At 41.4% G+C, this 21702-nt stretch overlaps 2 protein-coding genes across 2 annotated transcripts in view; both read right to left on the bottom strand.

The window, feature by feature from the left end:
• The window catches only part of efr3a (EFR3 homolog A (S. cerevisiae)), a 592036-nt gene extending 580303 nt beyond the window's left edge, over positions 1-11733 (bottom strand). Inside the window, exon 1 of the mRNA XM_050074483.1 lies at positions 11720-11733. The gene's annotated coding sequence lies outside the window, so the exon portion shown is untranslated. The remainder of the gene's footprint in view (positions 1-11719) is intronic.
• basp1 (brain abundant, membrane attached signal protein 1) overlaps positions 7391-21702 on the bottom strand; it is a 76198-nt gene continuing 61886 nt past the window's right edge. The window contains exon 2 of the mRNA XM_050074513.1: positions 7391-8605. Coding sequence (XP_049930470.1) covers positions 7945-8589 — 645 coding nt within the window. The 5' untranslated portion in view covers positions 8590-8605 and the 3' untranslated portion in view covers positions 7391-7944. The remainder of the gene's footprint in view (positions 8606-21702) is intronic.

Here is a 21702-nt window from a genome sequence, read left to right on the forward strand (position 1 = left end):
TTATGTTGTAGAACAAAACCTGAAACTCGCTTAAGCTTTTGTTAACCACAGACCTTATTTGAGGCATTTTACCAAAATCCCATTCAAAAAACGTATTGACTTTTAGACGAGAGAACCGGAAGTGCTAAAAGCGCTAACGGAGTTCCGGGTTTACTGGCACACTCTATGGTGCCAGTTAAAAGAAAAACGCTCCATCAAAATGTATTAATTCTTAATCATTTATAAGCTATAGGTCTGGGTCCGGATAGGATGGGGTCTGGGTCTGGACTGGGACGTGGCGAGCTATGGCGGGTTAACGAGGGGGACACATTTTGGTCATTCTGCTACAAAGGGGGATGCCCCCCCCCCCCCCCCCCGGTCCCCGCTTGTATTGCCTGCTGTGTATGCATACTTACCAAGACACCACTGCATCACGGCTTATTTATGCATTTGAGTGAAAGTCCATAGCCCTCCCAGTAAATAATCATGACCCCAACTGACCCGCCCAAAAAAATTAAAACTGTACTGTACTGAAGTACACCTAAAGAGTAGCTGCACCCAATTTTAAAATCTGGCTTTCACTGCCAACCAGAGGTGACAACATGCCCTTTACAAGTAATTTCTTCCTCTAGTTAAAATGGAAATAGTCTATAAAGTAGCAGTACTTAAAATATCAGTAAAATATCTTGACACTTTCTCTGCCCCTGCTAATAAATCAGATCTGATGAAGGCAAGCAGCCAAGAACATTTGGTGAAATGCTGAGATGTGTTTTAATTTTGTTGAATAAATCAGACCTGACATGAGATAATCCAACGACCAGGATACTTCTCTGGGTTTGTTAAAACAAGCTCAGAATTAGCTTTCTTCATGTGACACATCATGTTTAGTCTGGCCTCTTTTACACAGCTGGCTTTATCTGGAGTTTTACATTTTCAGGCATTGTGTTATAGGTTCGTACTGTGGAATACATCCTATTCAGTTCCTACTTCTGTGCAGCCTCACATCTTATCTAGCCTTGTTGTGGCCTGAGTAAAGGCACGGGGAAGGTATTAACGGGTGAGAAATGGCATTTGAACAGGTGTAAATCACAGCAGAGAGATTAAGTCCTTGATTTACTGTCCTTCCCTCCCCGCGAGAGAGGGAGTGCGACGAGAAAGAGGAAAAGATAAAGACATCAATCATGATCTCTTGGCGAGGCTTTGTTCCTTTGTATTTGTCCTCTTTCTGGTGTCCTCGACGTTGTTTTGCTTTTTTCTTTTCATGTGATAACGAGGAGCGAAACTATTGCTCAGCTGCCAACACCACAAAACAGTGTGGGGGCCTTTGGGTGCTCTGTGTGTAATCCATATGAACCCAGTCAACTCAAACAATCCTGTGATTCTGACACACACCGTATGTCAGCGGTGTGACCAGTAGCATCACACCACTTTGTTTCAAGTGCTACCTTTGAGCACCACCGATGTGTGGCTATAAACGGGAAAGAAAGACATTTCTCTTTAAAACTCTAATGTGGTACATTCACTTATCTTATCAGTTGATCTTTTGATTATTTGATCCATCATTTAATCTATAAACTGTTTGAAAAAAATACTGAAAATACAAGTTCCCTGAGTCCAACATCTGGTTTTCAACTTGCTTTGTTGTTTGACCAACAGTCCATAAGATATTTCATTCACAGTGATACTCACACAAGGAAGCTGGAATCATTTTTTAAAATCACAAATAAAATATTAATGCATTTTTCCTTTACATATACAAGAGCCATGGATTTGAGACTTGAACTTGAGTTAAAACATGAGATTGAATTTTAAAAGATCCACTGATCTGCATCAAAATTCTGACTGTGTCAGAAAGTTAGGACCAAATCCCCACAACGTGAGGTCTGCTATCGCCAACCCTATTGCCAGAATAAATGTTGGCATTGTACGCTTCTGTAAATAACAAATGCATTACATTTGTACGTTATTACGTTTATGCTTTGGTCACGTTTAGGCACAACCATAACCACTTGGTTATTGTTAGGAAAAGATCATGTTTTGGCTTTGAATACTAGGTTTTGGGGGCACAGTCCCCGCTGGAAACACAGCGATATCTCAGTGAAAAACAACCACATTTCATGCCACTATCCCGGCTGGAAATGCAGTGATGTCTCACTAAAAAATCACCACTTTTTGTGGCACTATCTCGACTGGACAGCTGTGTTGTCTTGGTAGAAAAACAACCATTTCTCATGGCACTATCCTTTAAGTAGAAAGTGGTTTCTGGCACAACTTCACCGATTCACAAGGTGCATGGAGAGTGAGGAAACACTGGAAAATGTCAAAACACTCCGACACACAGCAGCTTGTGGCCTTCATCAGGGTCATCATGGCACTATCCTACCAGGAAATTTAGCGATGTCTTGTTAAAGGACGACCTCTTTTTGTGAGGAAATTTAGCGATGTCTTGTTAAAGGACGACCTCTTTTTGTGCCACTATCCTGGTAGGAAAAGCAGCAGTCTCGGTAAAAAAAAAAAAAAAAAAGAGCAATTTTGTGGCAAGATTGCAGCTGGAAATGCAGTGATGTCTCGGTCAAAGCAATTGCATTTTGTGGCACTTTCTTAGTTGGAGACGCAGTAATGTCTCATTAAAAAAACAACCATTTCTCATGGCACTATCCTACCAGGAAATTAAGCGATGTCTTGTTAAAGGACGACCTCTTTTTGTGCTACTATCCTGGCAGGAAAAGCAGCAATATCTCGGTAGAAAAAAAACAAAAAAAAAGAACTACAGCTTCGCGTGGCATGATCGCAGCTGGAAATGCAGTGATGTCTTGGTCAAAGCAACTGCATTTTGTGGCACTTTCTTAGTTGGAAACGCAGTAATGTCTCATTAAAAAAACAACCATTTCTCTATCCTGGCAGGAAATTCAGCGATGTCTTGTTAAAGGACAACCTCGTTTTGTGCCACTAACCTGTGAGGAAAAACAGTAATGTCTCGGTACAAAAAAACAACCACTTTTTGTGGCACTATCCCAGCTAGAAATGCAGTGATGTCTCACTAAAAAATAACCACTTACTTTTTGTGGCACTATGAGGACTGGAAAGCTGTGTTGTCTATAGAAAAACAACCATTTCTCATAGTACTTTCCTACCAGGAAATTTAGCGATGTCTTGTTAAAGGACGATCTCTTTTTATGCCACTATCCTGGCAGGAAAAGCAGCAATATCTCGGTAAAAAAAAAAAAAAGAACTACAGCTTCTTGTGGCATGATCGTAGCTGGAAACGCAGTGATGTCTTGGTCAAGCAACTGTATTTTGTGGCATTTTCTTAGTTGGAAACGCAATAATGTCTCATTGAAAAAACAACCGCTTTCATGGCACTATCTCTTTTTGTGCCACTATCCTGTCAGGAAAAGCAGAAGCAGTGTTGAAGCATTGTTAAAGGACGACCACTTTTTGTGGCACTACCTCAGCTTGAAATGCAGTAATGTCTCATTAAACTGACTAAAAGCTGTGTTGTCTTAGTAAAAAAACAACCATTTCTCTATCCAGACAGGAAATTCAGCGATGCCTTATTAAAGGACAACCTCTTCTTGTGCCACTATCCTGCCAAGAAAAGCAGTGATGTCTCGGTATAAAAAAAATACAGCTTTTTGTGGCACCATCTCTGCTGGAAACACAGCAACAGTCCACATGTTTGGTGACTAAACAGCTGCTGAAATGCAGTGATGTCTCACTAAAAACCAATCTGTTTCTGGTCTGCAGCTTGGCATGCGTCTCCTCCTCCATCATTCACTCCACCTCCTGGTGACAAAGTCAGCTCATATATTATATGTCACTTTAGAAATGTTGATATGATATGTATGAAAGGTATTTTCTTCTGGTGAGTGGGTTGCTTTTACCCACATTCACAAACCAATCAATCAGAGTGAGGCATTACGTCCCTGTGGCATTGTTTCAGGTGGTCGTTAGCTGATGCAGCTCACCTGCTCGGCCTCGCCCTACAGCCTTTATAAGCTGAGCTCCCTGCTGTTTCTCTTCCTTATGACTCCTGTGCAGCATCTCACACACCCATGCTCAGATTTATTTATTTATTTTACTCATCTTGATTAAATGATCAATTGTTCGGTCTATAAAATGTCAGGAAACAGCGAAAAATGCTCATCCTGATTTCCCAGAGCTTAAGTTGACATTTTCAAATCGCTTCTTTAATCTGCAAACAGAGAGCGAATGTAGAGACACCTCGACTCACCTGCTGCAGTCGAGCCTTGTGTGAAATATGGCGGCTCCTTCTCACTTTAGTGAAAATTAAAGACAAACTTTGTCTTGCATTACAGATAACTGATTAGTGTTCTTTTAACAGTGTCTGCGTGTAGTATGAATATTACTGATCTAACCCAAATTTCACACTTGGATCATTAAAATAAGTCTGTCCCTGAATTAATGTCTCACGCTGCAGAGACAGAGAGGCTGAGTGCTGCTGGAACCCTGCCAGGTGCTTCAAGTGTAATAATGTTGTGAATCACTTTCCACAGAGGAGAGGTAAAGTCAGGGCAGAGCACACTTTAAAAAGAGGTGATGTTCAGGAGGTTTTTACTACCGAGTGCACTTGAAAGTATGCAGCCGGCGGAAACAGGTGCACAGTCAAAATATACACTGGGTAATATTATTGAGACTGTAGTGTATTTGTATGGTTTAAAAATAGTAACTGTCGCTTTGTTGGACAGCTAGTTGTCTATCTGATGTTTGGTGCTGAGATGGAGGCACACACTTGTCTGAGTTTGTTATCAGGAGGCAAACAACAGTCCTGTACCTGGAAATACTCACTAGAGCAGAAAATATGGATTAATCCACCTCTGGAAAAGGATCTCTTGTCTCTTGTCTGAGTAACGTGAAACAACAACAACTGTAACACTACACTACAGCTGTTTTAGGAAGTTACTGAGACGTCTCCTAACATTTAACCACATATTTGTGAGCCTTCTTTAAGATGTACGTATTCAGTCGTGGGTTTGGAGCCTCAGAGTTTTGAATCCACAATATTTTCTTTACTTGTGAGTGCATGAAAAAAAAGTTGACTTGCACAAAATCCTCGAGTTTCAGTCAATTTCTTACATTTTATTACTGTTGCACCATTTATACAAGTACATATAATTTTGAATGCATCAATTTCCATATCATCTTTTTGTTTTGTTTTTGAATGAACGTGTGGTGTGGAAATAGCAGTGGTGAGACATGGAATGAAAATATCAACTGTAGTTGCCATGGATGCAGACTGAGAAATTATTTTTTTTATTTTTTTTTTTCCACTTGACCAAAAAGACAGGACTACAGGTTCACCCAACCACGGACATGCAATTTACTGAGTCAAGAGAGGAAGAAAAAGTGAACCGAGTGACACACAACGCTCCTCGAGTGTTTGTTTCTGCTACGGTTTGACAAGTGCTGGGAGGAAAACGCTGCGTGTCAGTCAGATGAAACAGAAAAGTTGGCAAATGGATGGCTGAGATGAATAAATATATAGATATATACCTACATATATGCAAAGGTGGAATAAGGAAAGTACATTGACTCAAGCACTGAAGATAAGTACAATGTAAGGGTGCTGGTATCTTACGCAACTGTTACTATTACGTAAAACCCTCAAATATTTAGTCTGTCTGACCGTTCGTAATATTTGCTCTGATATTTTTTGTCCTACAATCTTTCCTTTCTTGTTAACCTCTCTCTTCTTCATTTCCTCTGTCTTTGCTTGTGTATCTCCGTTCTTCCTTCCAGTCCATCACAACTTCTTTCCTTCCTCTCTTTATTCTGCTCTTATAACAGCGTCCTTCCTTCCTGCTGATCCTAAAGCACAACAATCCCCAAAACTAGAGATACAAACTCTTTCTACTGCCACAGAGTATTCTCTAGTAATATTGCTTTTACTTGAGTCAAAGATTTACCTCTTTTCTTCTGTCTCTGCACACATGTACACATACATGATATATATTCAGGAAAAGTAAAGGAAAATGCATGATGGATGAAAATGACAAAATCAGAAGCTCCCTTTTCATGTGCAAGGCTTTTCCATCCCATAATGATAGTGTGGTGTACGGTTGCCATAGGGACATGGACCACAGTAGATTGAGTAGGTTGCTGATGATCGTTCACAGAAATCTCACCCCTCCTGTCCTCCATGGGATCAGACTGCTGAGCCGAACAGCCGGTACATGATCTCGTCTGTGGTGTTTTTTACCTGCTTAGATACCAAAGTGGGGACGCTCACTCCACGCTCACTCCACAGGACAGACTGCTTTATGTTTCCGCTATAATCATATGAAGGGTAATTATGAATGCCAACTTCAGATCGATCTGCTGGTTTGCCTTTGTTGACAAATTTGTTATAACTGGGCATAAAATTGCCAGACAAATGGCAAACTCCAACATCTGAGTACATATACATAAAGAGTTTGGAGGGTTTTTTAACTATGTATGAGCATGTAATGCTTTAACTGGTCTGGAAACAGGAAAATCCCCCAAAGTTTCCAATTTTAATTATTTAATTTCCAAATTTAATTCCAAAATTCCAGAAATTGCTCTTAATTTCTTTACAAATCTAACTTGTGATAAGCTCATGTTCACACCTTCCATCACTGTCCACTATATCAATATACTTTTACAATATACTTTCACTTCTTAAGTATATTTAGTGGCTAACCTTTCACTTAAGTTAAATGCAGGACTTTTACTTACAGTATGTGTAAGTATGCCTACATTTTTATCTTAAGTAAGTGAAAGACTCAAGTTCTACAGTCCAGAAACTGAAGGCAATCACAGAAAAGAGCTGAACTCCGGACGTCTCCTGATGATGCAGCAAATGTCACCAACTTGGTTGTCTAAGCAGGATCAAACTACCTCTGAGACGTGATTGTAAAATCTGTTTCACCCCGGTCAGCAGTAGATATGTCTTTTAAAACAAAAAACTTCTAAAATTTGTCATCAGATTTGGACGGAGGATCAGAGATTTCTCTCAGACTTTCTAAGAGCACCGCGGAGATCTTTCCAGCGAGGCTCTGCAGATTTTATAAGTGTATTACAAATGTTAAAAAACCACTTAGTTCACTTACAATATACCTAAGGGTTTCAGTACAAAATCTAGAAGTTTATCTGAAAAATTCCTACGACTGTTTTATACGTCTAAGAATGTGTTTTGCTCTGCAAAGCCAGCCTTTTTTGTCAACCTCCGAAATGTCTTAGAAGGACGGAGTGTTCTCAGTCCTCACCATAAATTTAACCTCCCTTTAAAGGTTCTTATCAGTTCTTGCCGTACAGGAAAAGTGGTGTGTAACCACAAGAGGAAAATTGATAGCAACACAACCCAACGATACCAAAAAGTTGGGGGAGGATGGGTTAAAAAAGGGTGCAGCCACAATTCCACGGCAATGAAAAACTTGAGGCTAAAGTCGAGAGCATGATACACTGAAGAGGAGGATGAGTGGAAGGGGGAGAGCTGAAGAGTGGACGTACCCAGCTGGTAAAGTGATTTCTTAAACCCCCTCCTTCCCTCAGTCCTGTTTCCCCAAATTTTGTGCCGTCCACAGAGCAGAAGGTGCAGGTGGATGTTTGAACGCAGGCCTACTGTGAGCTGAGATGGGAGTCGGGTTAAACCTCTTGACCGTATGAGGGAGAGGGATGATGGATGAGGGATGGCGAGGCGTATGGCCGACACAGACTCGTATCAAAGTTCAAATACTACAGCAGAAAAAAATAGAATAAAACATAACAATAATAATAGCAATAATCATCTGCAGCGGTGGGAAACTTCTCCAGGTGGTTGCTCCAGTCCTCCTCAATCAACAAATCATTATCATTACAATTATTATTATTATTGTTATTATCATAATATGGGTGGGCTAGTTAATTTCATTTTCATTTTTTTTTAATCGTCATCGTCGTTGAGTTAGGTACTTTATTTTTTCATTTCCGAAAAGAAGCTGTCCATTAATCTTGAACTGCTACGGTTTGATCCTTGCTTGGTGCCTCTGTGGCGTTCGCCTCCTTGGCTGGAGGCTCGGCGGCTGGTGTTGAACTAGGGGCTGCGGCGGCCTCCTTCGCCGGTGCGGGAGCCGCCGCCGCCTCTGTGGGCTTGGGGTCAGGGGAGGCAGCGGGGGCCGCCTCGGCTTTGGCTGCTGGTGCCGCGGGGGCCTCAGTCTTTTTGGCGTCGGCCTCATCTTTACTCTCAGCTGCAGGTGCCGCGGCCTTAGCCTCGGGCTCCTTGGCGGTAGGGGCCGATTCTTTGGCCGGGGCGGCTGCAGCTGGTTTCTCCTCGGCCTTGGCGGGCTCTGCGCTCTTGGGCGCCTCTGTTTTCGGCTCAGCGTTGGCAGCAGGTTTCTCGGGCTCCTTTGCGGCCGGAGTGGCATTCTTATCCTCCTCTTTGGGCGCAGCAGCGTCTGCTGCCGGCGCCTCCTTGGCCGCTGTGTCGTTCGCTACCTCCTTAGTGTCGGTGGCAGCTGGGGCCTCGTCTTTGTTGTCTTTCGGTGCTTCGCTCTCCTCAGCAGATGCCCCCTCTGCTTTAGCATCCTTGTCTTTGGCCTTGTCATCATTTACGTTGTATCCCTTCTTCTTTTTGCTGAGCTTGCCTCCCATTTTGGATCTCTGGCCTCTGAAAGAAAAAGGGAAGCAAAGAATTTCAGCACTATTGAAGCCACCATTCATTCACAATAAGAAACAAGCTCATACCACAAAAATAAACCAAACAATAAACCAAATGCAAGAACTGCAAAAATCATGTCTTTGAGCACACTGGAAGCTCTCGATAGAAATAAATGAAAGATCACAACCAATGAGTGAGTGATGCTTCAAGCAACGCTCTTCTTCAGAGAATGATTTTTGATGAAGAGCAGCCTCTCTTTGTGGAAAAACTGAATCAGTTTTTTACACCAGCTGCCTGTCAGGCTATAGACTTTTCTGTACGAGACAGCAGGTGCAGGATCTGACATCTCTGCATGAGCTTTCATAAAGGAAGAGACCAAGAAAAAGAAAATGGTCATAGAAATGATATGCAGTAGCCATGCATTTATGAAAAAACATCTCCCATTTTGCATTTTTGATGCATGCGCTCAAACCGAAGCACATGCTCCTCAGAGAGCCTCCCAGCGTGATGTTTTCTTCTTTCAGAGCAGGCAAAGCTTATTTAAACATGAGGAGAGGAAACAGTCACGTGGGTTCAAACGCTACACGGAAGAAAAGTGAATGAAAACATAAGTCAGAAATCTGTAATGTTCATCTTGAGAAAGATGCTGAAGCCTTTACTGTAGAAATTCAAGACACAAACGTAGACGTATATTCCATCCACGCGGACCACAGAAACTCTCAACACATATCGTCTCTCACCTCTCAGATCAAGAACTTCTAATTCAAATGCATGAAAAAGTGCTTCCACAGCTGACATGCCAAGAGCAAGAGGAAATTAAAATGTTACTGAGACAACACTCCTATCAAATAGCATTTTAAGTTCCTTGGCTAATTGACTTCACACCTTACAGAGATGGTAGTAATACATTTTAATGCTTTTTGCATGATACTCATGTAATAAATTAGACTTCTCATATTCATTCTCAATGATCAGTTACTGTGCCATCTTGGTCAAGTGGAAAGATCAAGTTGGTCAAGTTCATGATTTGCAAAAAAACACAACTTTTTTTATTAGTATTTTTATTTCAAGGGCCCAAGCACCAAATGGAGCGAGGAGCCTCTTGAAATGCAAGAAATTATTGTTATATTTCTGAGAGATAAATCACTATTTGGAGTGGCTAAACATGCTCAAAAACTTCAACTTTGCCCACATATCAGACGTGGTGAAAAATTAGATATTTTTTGGGTCACACACTGATTTCAAAAACTGGCTCGGTAGCGCCCCTACAGAATCTCTACGAAACAGCCCGAAGCTGGCCTCACTTGCATGTATGAAACTTGCTAGGCACATGTAACATACCAAGACATACAAAAAAGTCTCCCGGAGCCATACCCTTAACCCAACATGAAGTTTGAATTTTCCATGTAATTTTGGTCAATTTTTGGACAGAGTCCTCCAAGAGATTTAATCTGATAGACTTCAAATTTTGTCTGTACCATCTAAATACCTTCCATATGAAAAGTTATCAAAAGCTTGACTTTTCGTCGAACCGTGTGACTGTAGCAAGGCATCAAACTTACATGTTTCGCCAACAAACAGGAAGTGAATTTGTAACTCCAAGGTACATTGTCCAGGCACCCCTGTACTTCACACGTTTGATAAGAGTCCCATCCTGAACACATCTACATTAGAGTTCTCGCGCCCAATACTGGCAACAGGAAATGACATGTTTTATGCTTTCTGATGAACATTGTAATTTTCATCAAATGGTGTGGCGTGGCGGCCATCTTGCTATAAACAATTAAGTTGTTGTAACTTGAGCATACAATGTCCATTCTACCTACTGATAACAGAATATATCATGTTTTTATAGTTTGGCATAATACTCCCCGAAGGGTGACCAGATCCACCTCTAATTTGTGTGAGTTTACATTGAATGATGTTGCCATGGCTACGCCTTATTCGCCATGAAACAGGAAGTTATTCTAACTTCTAACCTGCTCGTCTAATCTGCCCCAATTTTCATTTCTTGTATAAGGCTCCAGGCCTGAAGGCATCAACGTGCAAATGAGGTGTCATTGTGACTGCGCCACCTTTTGGCAACAGGAAGTAAGCCTTGTCAGACAATTACCTTTTGATTTGCATGAAATGTCCATGGTTTGGTCTACAACTGATTTACACCAACATGACATATAATAAGAGTGTTCTCAAGCACCACATAATAGACACAGTAAGTGGTACAAAATTTGAAATAGGTCATTTCAGCGCCCACGCTCTACAAGGATATTCCGTCTCACTCCTGCATGCAGTGTCTGACTTTCACAGAAATGAAAAGCCCAGCAGTCGTTGTCCTGCCTGGACCCCCAAATGCATGAAGATGTGAGGGGCTGTTCAGCGCTGCTTGCAGCTTTAATTGTTATTTATTACATTTTGGCCCTCTGGGCAGCATAATAATAAGACTTGTCCATGTGCATCACCCCCTAAATCTCCTCAGTGCTGATCTTTGTTTATCCTGATGGGGAGTGACACGGTTTTTGATGCCAAATACACTTTCTGTACGCATCTGCACAACTTCAGTGCATTCAAATTACTAAAAACATGTACATCCTTACTCCCGGTGGCATTCAGCTGTGCAGATCATTTTGGTTTCATTTTTACATATTTTAAGATTTCTCTCCTTGCAAACCTATAACAGTTACACTCAAGAAAGTTTTGAGGGAAACAAATTATGTTTCTTTTTCATCAGCATAGTGAAGAAATATTTCAACAAACATGTCTGGAAAAACCCAGAAATGTCCATAATGAACGTATCTGGAAAACATCCATTATCAAGATGGGCAAATAAACCAAAATTGTACGCCTGAATCGATACCACGATGTGTAGGAGAGAAATTGTTTTATATGTAATTTAGGTGAAATGATCCTTTAATAATGAACTCATTCTATATGAGCAGGTTGACTGAAATGTACTTAAATAATCAGAAAATATGGCAAAGCTAGGAGCAGTGTCCAAATGGTTGCAGATAGTGTACCATGTAAAACATCGCATCATCAGCAAAGAATTTTCGAGCAAACTGAATGAAATCAATGGATCCGTAGAGCTGTGTGAACGGACAACAATGTGTTTCATGTGATTAAGACCTGTAGGTAAACAGTCATTGAACAGGTACTGTAGATAGCACTGTGTGGAGGCAGGCTCACCACACACACACACACACACACACACACCTGCAGATTTCTGGCTCTCTCCTTCAATTGAAGCTTTTTTTTCATGGATATCACCATCTGTCTGCTCCATGGGGGAGAGGACTTCAATACCACAACAAATCAGGCTTATTAAGAGCAAAGACTCCAGAACGGTACAATTTGTTGTTTGAAATATGAAGTCTGCATGTTGATGCTTCAAACTGCCAGAAACAACTTGGCAGTCTCTTGTGCTCATTAGGAAAAGCCAGAAAAAATGTGCTGTGAATGTTTTCAATTCCGCATCTGAATATCCAAACTGCTGTATCCGCTGTAGAAAAAAATATCTTATTTCCAGTCTTTAAATATTTGTACATTTACTGTCCTTAAAAAGCAACAAGCTTAGGTTCATGACTAGATAGACCTCAGAGAGCACAAAGTGACAGTCATGTGAACATGTGCCAGATCTCTTCCATGCATTCAACTATGCGCAGCAGTTCATGAGTATAGTGAAAATAATCCAAAATGCATCACAGTGATAAGAAATAAAATCCATGCCTTGATTTAAATGTTGTCACTGGTGTAACAGTCTTTCCTTGGATCTATGCAAAGCATCTGTGATATCCGAAAATTGATTTTTAAAACACTTTTAACTGTCTACAAATAGGCACAATCCTCCCTTTAAAAGCAGCGACTAGTCACTTAAAAACAACCATTTTTGTTTTTTGTTCGTCTCAAACAGTCTGCAAGTTGGCAGTCATCTTTCCTAGATGTCATGCCATCCACCATCCCTTTATACCTTGAGATGAAAAAGTCAGCTCATATACTACATCACTTTACAAACGTCGATATGATACATATGAAACTGTTTTTAATTTAATGTGTTATGTTCAATGATGGTTATTCTAAACTGTTCTTTTTTGTCTTATCCTATATTATGTAATTTAGAAAGCATTTGCCTTATACTGCTGACTAAAAAGCAAACAGAAACCTCCTTGGTTTCTCATTTTCAGTTTCTCACACAGTAAATTGTGCATTTTGGGAAGAAGCTATTTATTTTAAAGAAGGTTTCATTCTCTTGTAATCTCTATGGGTCCTACTTTTGGGGGTATTCGACATACAATGACTTATAAAGGTATGAGTAATACAAAAAACTTGAATATGTGTGGTCTCTAAACAAGCCCAGAAGTCTTTAACTGGTATGCATGGCACTTTGCAATGTACACATCTCAGATTATAAATATTACTAAATTGCTAAATTTTTGCTCTTATAAAAATCTGTTTCAAAATGAAACAGAAACTGAATGATATGAAATGAGAAGTCAGCATATGCAAAACATATTTTTTCGTGGTGATTTCGATGGACTAATTTCACAATATCCTGAGATTCTCCTTCATTTATGTGTCTGGCACCAAAATCATCCATTTGTCCATCTGTAAATGTGAAATCTGTCAAAACGTCTGTGAAGGCAGACGTGACCTTTTCCTCCCAAACAAACCAGACCACTGAGAGACTCTGCTGGCTACTCACAGATTCGCCCTGTGAATGGAACAGAGCCGGCGGTGAATCCACTCAAAATGCTAATCACCTCCTTGCCACCGACTGAATTACTCCACTATTCATGCAAAACTCCCCTGAATGTCCAACAGTCGGTATCTGCCAGGGCCGCCGTTCCTGCCGCAGCTTTATACGGGCCACAATGGAGGTCTCTCCGCTACATCACATCATTTGACTCCCGGCTTGTGCTGCCAGTACAATGACTCACAATCATCTGAGCAGACAATGGCTTCTTTTCAACCAAAGGCACGCTTTCTCACTGCTGGGCGTGTGGTTTTAGTGTTTGAAGAGCTGGGGCAGGGCCGAGACAACCTGGAGAAAATGCCCTGGGGTGCACAAAAGACTTAATTTAACCTGCACACTGCAGTCAGGGAAGCACAAAAGGAAGTCTGATCTGCCAGCTGTGAACTCCCAGCATCACTTTATATGGACGATGGTATCAGTGCCGAGGAAAACCTCAAGTCTACTGACCTGAAGTGTGTAAAAATTAGGTGAAAGGGGTATTTAAAGGCCTTATAATTACTCTGAAAATTAAGTTCCTGAATCAGACAGCTTTAAAGTGCCAATCAGCAAACAGTGAAACCTACAGAGCCCTAAGGAAAAAAACAATCAGCTATGAGCAATGAGTCAACAAGTCAATGTCCAATGTTGAAACTAATTTTAACTTGCCATTGCACCTAAAGACATTACCCCTATCGTTTCATCTTTAAATTAATGGCGTTAAATGGATTTCTTGACCTTTCAAACGTACTCACAAGGATTTGGAATCAAGTGTCTCAATCCTTTTAGACACAGCTTCATTGTTACAGCTATAAAAAGCTAATCTTCTAACCGTGTCAATCCCTGATCCCAATCGCTGTGAAATCAGTGACCAAGGTTGATCTGCTGTTTGGAAACCTCCTATTCCTCTGTTAAGCTATTAGCCTGACAGACTCCACCTGACATTCGTAAATTTCTCTTTTAATTTCTGGCCCTGCACAAAATCGTCTGCATCTCTTTTCAGAGTTACACTTCAGAGATTTTAAGATTTATCTATAGAGGAAATTTCCTTTCAAAGTCTGTTCAAATAAACACTCAGAACGGGCAACACACAGGATAGAAACAGCAAGAAAATCACAGTAACACAGTACAAGTCGAAGGCAACAATGGCTGAGGGCACAAAACTGCTCCCAAAGTGAGTCAGGAGGAGGCATGGATTGAGGAGGTTGTGTGCTAATGTCAGTGCTCTGCAAGTGGTTGCAGTGTCAGTGAGGTCTGACAGGCTAGGAGTGGGGAGCCAATTATGTTGGAAGATATATTAGTGATTTTTTAGGAGGCTGTTTCTCTTGGTGAAGGTGAGCATGGTGAGATAGCAGGTGGTGCAATACAGGAGGATTGGTTCAATAATGCTACAAAAAAGAAGGAGCAGGAGGTGGGGTTTGACTGTGAGTCTTTGTTGGCAGTGTTTATGGATGTCTGTGGTGTCCTGATTGAAGCTTGGTTTATTGTCCATGATGATGCAGAGGTACTTAAAGCTCTCCACCATCTCCACTGGTTGGCTGTTGATGGTGGTGGGGCAATGAGGGGTGGAGAGTTTATTGAATGCCAGGTGTCAAAGATGAGCTTCTTCGTCTTGGTGTTGTTGAGGAGGAGGTGACTATTCAGCCTGTTTGTTATGCCGTCAGCAACTACCACAATATAAAGATCGAGAACGTCTGTATAGGGAGGGGAGGTGGGTGGGTCAAACAAACACCGGACTCTCACCTGGGAGCCCGCTGTGTGAACTGTAAGCCAAACCATGATGGGTTTTTTTTCTAAACCTAATCACATGCTTTTGTTTCCTAAAACTAAGGAAGCAGACCTAAAAACTAAGTGTTATATCTACGCTGTAAGTTCATTTTGAACAACACTGTATGCTGTAACAAACATTAACTGGCACGTTGTCCCTGAACGTCTAGAACAAATGCAGGAGGGTACCTAGGGCGCCACATTTAGACGTGTAGGTCCACTGACAAAGCGGCGGTACTTGACAGCAGCAGAAACTTTTACGTTACCCAATACCCAACTCATGAACTTTGAAGCTTCTACATGTCTTAAAAAAGCTGGTTGCTAACAAGTGGCTAAATGAAACTACAGAACTTCATCACTATAACACGGCTTTACAGTCGTGTTATAGTGATGACATTATTTCATGAGACAGTAGTGTGGTGTGTTTATAGCCTAACGTTAGCTTGTTATTGCTGGTGATTGCATTTAGGCTTCAAAATCATTAAACTAGTGTTCATTAGTGAAGATTATCCTTCTGAACAAACATGCAAGTATTATAAATGTTTGTTTGCCACAGAGCTTATTTTCGGCAGTAACACAGAATCCAATGGGAAAATCCCATAGGCTTTTTGGCAAGGATACCAGTGCGACATATTTCTGTGAGATCACATTGCATTGTTTCTTTTAAGGCACTTCTAAATGACCTATTCTGTGATTTAGGGAGGGGAGACTGGGCAGTATAATGAGTCGCATTATCAGACAATTTTTACACACTACTGAGACTCGTTTAAGAATCTGCACTCACCCTGTTTTTAAATGCAATCTTTACAGACCTCAGTGAAAACTCAATGCATCTTTCTAAGGTCCATTTATTTTCCCTGAGAGTGCACAAGATTAACACCACCTGCACTTTTTCCTCCTATTTTTTCCACTGCATTCAGCAGTTGCCTCCCCTACCCACCGACTCTCCAATCCCTCAACCCGCCAAGCTGCTGAGTTCACAAAACACATGATTGATCACCCAACAGCGGCGTTCAGTAAAGAAGTATTTATAAAACATTATTAATCGACAATCAAATTCCTGTCTATCGAGTCGTAAGGTGGCAAAGTGGTTTAAGATGAGCAGGACTCTCTGCAGGAACAGATGGCTGACTTCTCCTCAGATTTCTTCTCAAACTCTCTCTCTCTCTGGCGACTCATCTGTCACGCCCACACACCAACGCCACTGCTCGGCTTTGCTCTCTTTTCCCCGACTACCCGCCTCACACTTTCTTCTCTCTGCAATCATCCCTCCATCATCACTCCGGCCTCCCTCCTGTCCATGTCTTCAGTCTCGTCTGCTTCACCTGCAGTGTTTTCTGTCCTGGGTGTGTAATTTCAATGCTCCAAATTGCTTCTTCTCCGTTCTCTGCAGCCACTCTGTCTTTTGTTGTATTTTCTTTGACGTGTCTAAATTCGATTCTCTCTCTCCTGGGATTATTTTTCTTTCTGTTTCAGTCTGTGGATGTGCCTTCGCTATCTTTCTCTCAGCTGGAACCTTCTTTCTTTACAATTATACAAATGTGTATGTGTTATTTATGTTTAAACCTGCAATAATCAGTGTGTCATAATAACAATGTGTCATTTGAGTATCTGTGATCGGTGTCGCTCGTAGTCGCTCAATATTTTTGCATTTTTGCGCTCTTATCAATTTATTTTATTATTTATTTATTAATTAATAATTGATTACTAATCTGACCAATTTTTTAAGTCAAAACTAAAAACATTCATTTTTTACACTGCCTAGCCCAACCCGTAATGACTGCAAACTTATTTCTAAACTTTTTATTTTATCTCTGCACTTTTGCTATTTTTAATGGTATTATTTTTTAAATTGTAAATCGTTTAGTTTTAACTTTTATATATTTTTTCTCTTCACTCTTTTATTGTAAATCTATTTATTACGTTTTATACTTTATTGCTCTGTAAAGCACTTTGAATTGCCCTGGTGTATGAAATGTGCTATACAAATAAATCTGCCTAATAAAGAAGACTTTTCTTAAGATCAATATAACTCAATGCAGTATGTAGTACTGAAAGAAAAAGTTCAGTAGTAGTTAACTCCAAATCTGAAACTGAATTGATTAAAATTGTAGAATTTTATTTAACAAAGTTAAACCCTGAATGCAGAGGTGCAGACTCGAGTCACTTGACTTGGACTCGAGTTGGACTAAATCACAAATTTAAATATTTTAGACTGGCCTTGGGAAAATCAAAAGGGACTTAAAACTTGACTTGGACCTTGGTACCAATGACTTGTGACCTGAACCTTTTGACTTAAATACTTGATTTCTTCACCCAAACTCAGAAACTAAAAAGTCTGTTGTCTATCAGGTACACCACTAACATTAATGCTATTCATTCCATGTTCATTCATTCAACACTCAATTCAATCCAACAGCATCCAATTAAGTGGCAGGAGAGAACCATCACGAACTAAGGTAAATGTAAGGTGAGGTAAAACTTTAATCTCCCGGAGAGGTAATTTGAGATACAGAAAGAAGTCATGAGTACAACAAAACAGACAAATACATAACACACAGCATCCGGTATCACACACAGACACACACAGACACACAGACACACACACACACACACACACACACACGGGTAAATCATGGACATTAAGGGTCAGTGCTTGTGAAGATTAGTAAAAGCAGACCGGACAAAGACAATCTGTAACGCTATGTGCTGCATTTTGGGAGGCTAAACGTCCGCCCTCATGGGAGCATCTGAAACTCAACATGGAGGGATGTTGAGAGTCTGAGACAGCTGACTGAGCTAAACTTGAACTTTGAACTAAGCTCATGTTTTGAGCACCAGTTGGAAAAATTGATACCAAAAGTCTGCGTACAAAACTACATGGTGACTTACTTGTGACTTGAAAAACAATGACGTGGTCCCATCTTTGCCTGAATGTATTTGGTTTTTAATTTTTCTAGCACATACTGTGATATGATGGAGCTCTTCTTTGTCCTGACACACATTAGTTTTGTCCAGACTGAAGAGGCCTGTGTAAATAGCACCCAGACATTGTATTCTTCTCTCTCTTTGTATGATCTCTGATTTCCGTTGACCATTTTTTGCCGGTCAGATTGTAATCCCTGTCTCCTGTTCTCTGTGGTCAGGCAGATGGAGTCCTCCATGAGGTCCTGGGGTCTCAGTAAGTCCCTGGCCTCGGAGCAGTGGTGAGCTTGGCCTGGCAGGTTCTGTGTCCCTGCCATCCAAGATGACACGTTAAAGGTTAAAGCTGTCACCAGCCGACTCCCCGTCCTGCTAGGACGCACTCACTACCCTTCCATGTCCAATGGAAAATCAACTTGACAGCAGAAAGCAGGAGGAGCTGCAGGAGCACTACAGTTTGGTTTCAGGATGGGAGAACCAGATATAGAGGCGTTAATAAAGATCATGTCAGCAAGGGTTTACTGATGGGAGTTTTTGTTCGCGGCCATTTTGTGTGCAGAAAACATGGAAAATAATCTACAGGTGATGGTCGTGTGAACAAGACTGCAGAGAGCATGACCACCCACACTAGTCAACTGACTGAAGATGTGATCGCCACATGGGCTCGTGAATTTTCTCCCTGCTGGAGTTCAGATTGTCTTCTTACCGCACATGCACTGGTGTGTTTGTGGTGGGCCTATGATCTGACCTCGCTCTGCCACAACTACGAGACATGCGCCGCAGGTTGAAGTTAAACTGCTCCCATAGACAGGTGCACTGTGCATACTGGGATGCATATGAGCAAAATCAACAGTTGTTAGCAGCTAGCTGGAGAATTAATAAAGGTCTGACCTAGACTAGCAGCCAGGAAGGTATGTTTCCTTTTTGATATTTCAGCAGATTGGACCTTCTTCCTGCGTTTAGTTTCTCGCCTGTGCATCGAATCAATGAGCAAAGTGAACATTCTTGGCTTTAAAGAATGCATTCCGGTTATTTTATTTGGGACCTTATTGTTATGTTCCATAACTTGCAGACCGCAGCTTCAGCTAAGCTTCAGCACACCTCTTGACTTCTCCCACTACTAAACCACTAAAACTGCCATGCTCACTGCAGCAGCTACAGCCAAGACCAGTGTGGATCATGGTTTTGGGTTTCTACTGGGGGCATGTTTACATGCTTTATCAGTCAAAAACACTTTTTTTTTTCATACTCTCTGTGCAGGGACACAGGGTATGAGCCCTCTGTCTGAAACGCTCAGCTTTAGCATCAGTGTTTCCACGTTTTCTGTATCTCGCTGTCTCTGCACCATCACTACAGCGGGGAAATGAGCTGCACTTTGTACTGTGAAAAATCACCAAGTTTACCTGATGTTAGCATGTAGCTACATGTAGCAGTGTATGTAACATAAACACTTGCAGTAGTGAAGCAGATGGAGTCATAAGCTGACATGAGTCTGAGTTATTTTCCTCACAGGAATTACTTTTATATACGTTTACCTCATTATTTGAAACTTGGGCCACATTTGAAACAAACATCTGACACTGGAACATTAAATATGTGACTAAATAAGGAAAAGCATAATTATATTTCTGTGTAAAAAGAAACAGCACCAAAAGGGAAACCCATCGTCTTTGAAAACACTAAATAGCGTGGGCTCATTCAGGAGCTGTAAACCCACTGACACACTGTATGTGATACTGGCCTGTAAAAATAAACTTGGCCAGAACGACAAAAAAATCAAAAAAGCATCACTTGGCATTAGCGGCACTCGTTCTTTGTTCCTAAAAGTTGACATTTGGAGGAGGAACATGGTTTTCACAGGACACAGACAGACATAGTATTCCATTTTGAATCCAGCCTGGGGCGACAACACAGTTCCACCTCCTGTGTCACACTGACCTCCATTTTAAAACAGCTCTGCGTTATCACAGTGTTACTGAACCGATCTGCAGCCGCACCACAGACTGCTTCAGCTGCTGCAGCTCTCTGCTTCAGACCCCGACACAACTCCAAAACTTCACATGGATGTTTTAAAGCATGCATACCTACAGAAGATGCATTTAAAGGAGCACATTTGGACAAAGATGCTCTGTAACACAAATATTTGCCTAAATGCATGTTTTACTACAGGCTGCATAACCCTTGATCAAAATTCAGGGTTACGAAAAATATTAAAATGCACATGGAACATGGAGTTTTTATCTGTATTGTAATCACACGTCAGGGAAACTTGTAAACCTGTTTCCGCATTGTCTCATTTGTTCTACAGCCGACCCTGTGATTACCAATCATGCTCTGATGTTAGCTTAGCATAAATACTGGAAGCAGGCGGAAACAGCAAACGTGTGCCTGTGCACAAACATGAATATAAAAATGACATTGTGTGGTTTTGGGGGGGGGGTTGCAGGCTGGAGCTACAGTATGTATTCATCTGCAAAGCATTTCAGCTTACAGCCCAGGTTACAAAATATGTTGGTCAAGGTTATATTTTTTTGATTTTGGGCTCTATATGCACCAAACCTGGACACCTCACTGTGACAACAAGTCTTCAGGAAGCAGCATACAGTCTGCACTGACTGTTATGGCATAATACTCCTTTTTAAACAGGAGTTGTGCAAATTTGCAGGAAAGCCCAATCAGTCTTTTTTCAGCATTGGCAGTATAAAAACAAAANCAGTGTCTGTCAGGTTTGCGTTTCCCTCTTGCTACTAGCTGCTCATTCCTGTTTATCCACTGTCAGTGGGTCACACGTGCGGCGTCATCAACAGCTCCTCCCACAAGTCATCAACAGCCCCTCCCGTGGCGGAAGGGCGCCTCGTTCTTTTTAAACCAAAAAGGTTTCACCAATATTTTACCCCTACGTGGTGGAAAATTGGCACCTCAGCTCTGTGTGTCTAAATGCTCACTGCTTGCCAGCAAAATGGCCCAACATTTGCGGAAATTCTGGCGGTGTAAAAGGGGCTATTGGTTCCAGTACAAGTCTGACTGACCAGATGTGGACTGTGGACTATTCTGCTACCTGCATTTTGCTGGTTTCAAAATCCTCTTCACTTTGGGAAACAACAACCTCCGAGCTAACAACTTTAGGATTTCTGCAATACTGCTTGCCCGAATTGTTCTTTCAGTGAATTGATGTGAAGATCTACAACGAATAAAACAACTTGTGAACATGCCTTGGAAAAGCCCAGACTCCATCCCGCAGGACTCTCATGACCGATGTTCCTCTGTTTTCTGAGTTGATTTGCCACATCTTTCAAAATGTCTCCAGTCAAACGACACCAAAATTCAATCCTTTTTGCGCTGGGGTCTGATCCCAGACCGACTGCCTGCCAGATCAGCAAACTTTCTGTTGTCCCTGTCAACGTAGCCGCTCTCCTCCTGGCGATTTTGCCCATTTAGCATGAGCTAACACCGCAGCAGTGCTAACATCCGACACTGAGACGTTAAACGATCCCAACAAACTTACACCAACACTGAAATGGCTCCACTCTGTCGTTAAACCTGTCAGTAACTGTAGCATATCCACTTGATGCTAACAGTTAGCCCTGTCACTGTGTGTGTTCCCCCTACATTATTTTGCAAGAGCATCGTCACTGCATCCTGGGCTTAGCACCACCCAGGACGATTGTGATTGGTTTAAAGAAACAAAAACAAA

Source organism: Epinephelus moara, chromosome 21, assembly GCF_006386435.1.
Source record: "Epinephelus moara isolate mb chromosome 21, YSFRI_EMoa_1.0, whole genome shotgun sequence".
In the NCBI taxonomy this organism is placed as follows: Eukaryota; Metazoa; Chordata; class Actinopteri; order Perciformes; family Serranidae; genus Epinephelus; species Epinephelus moara.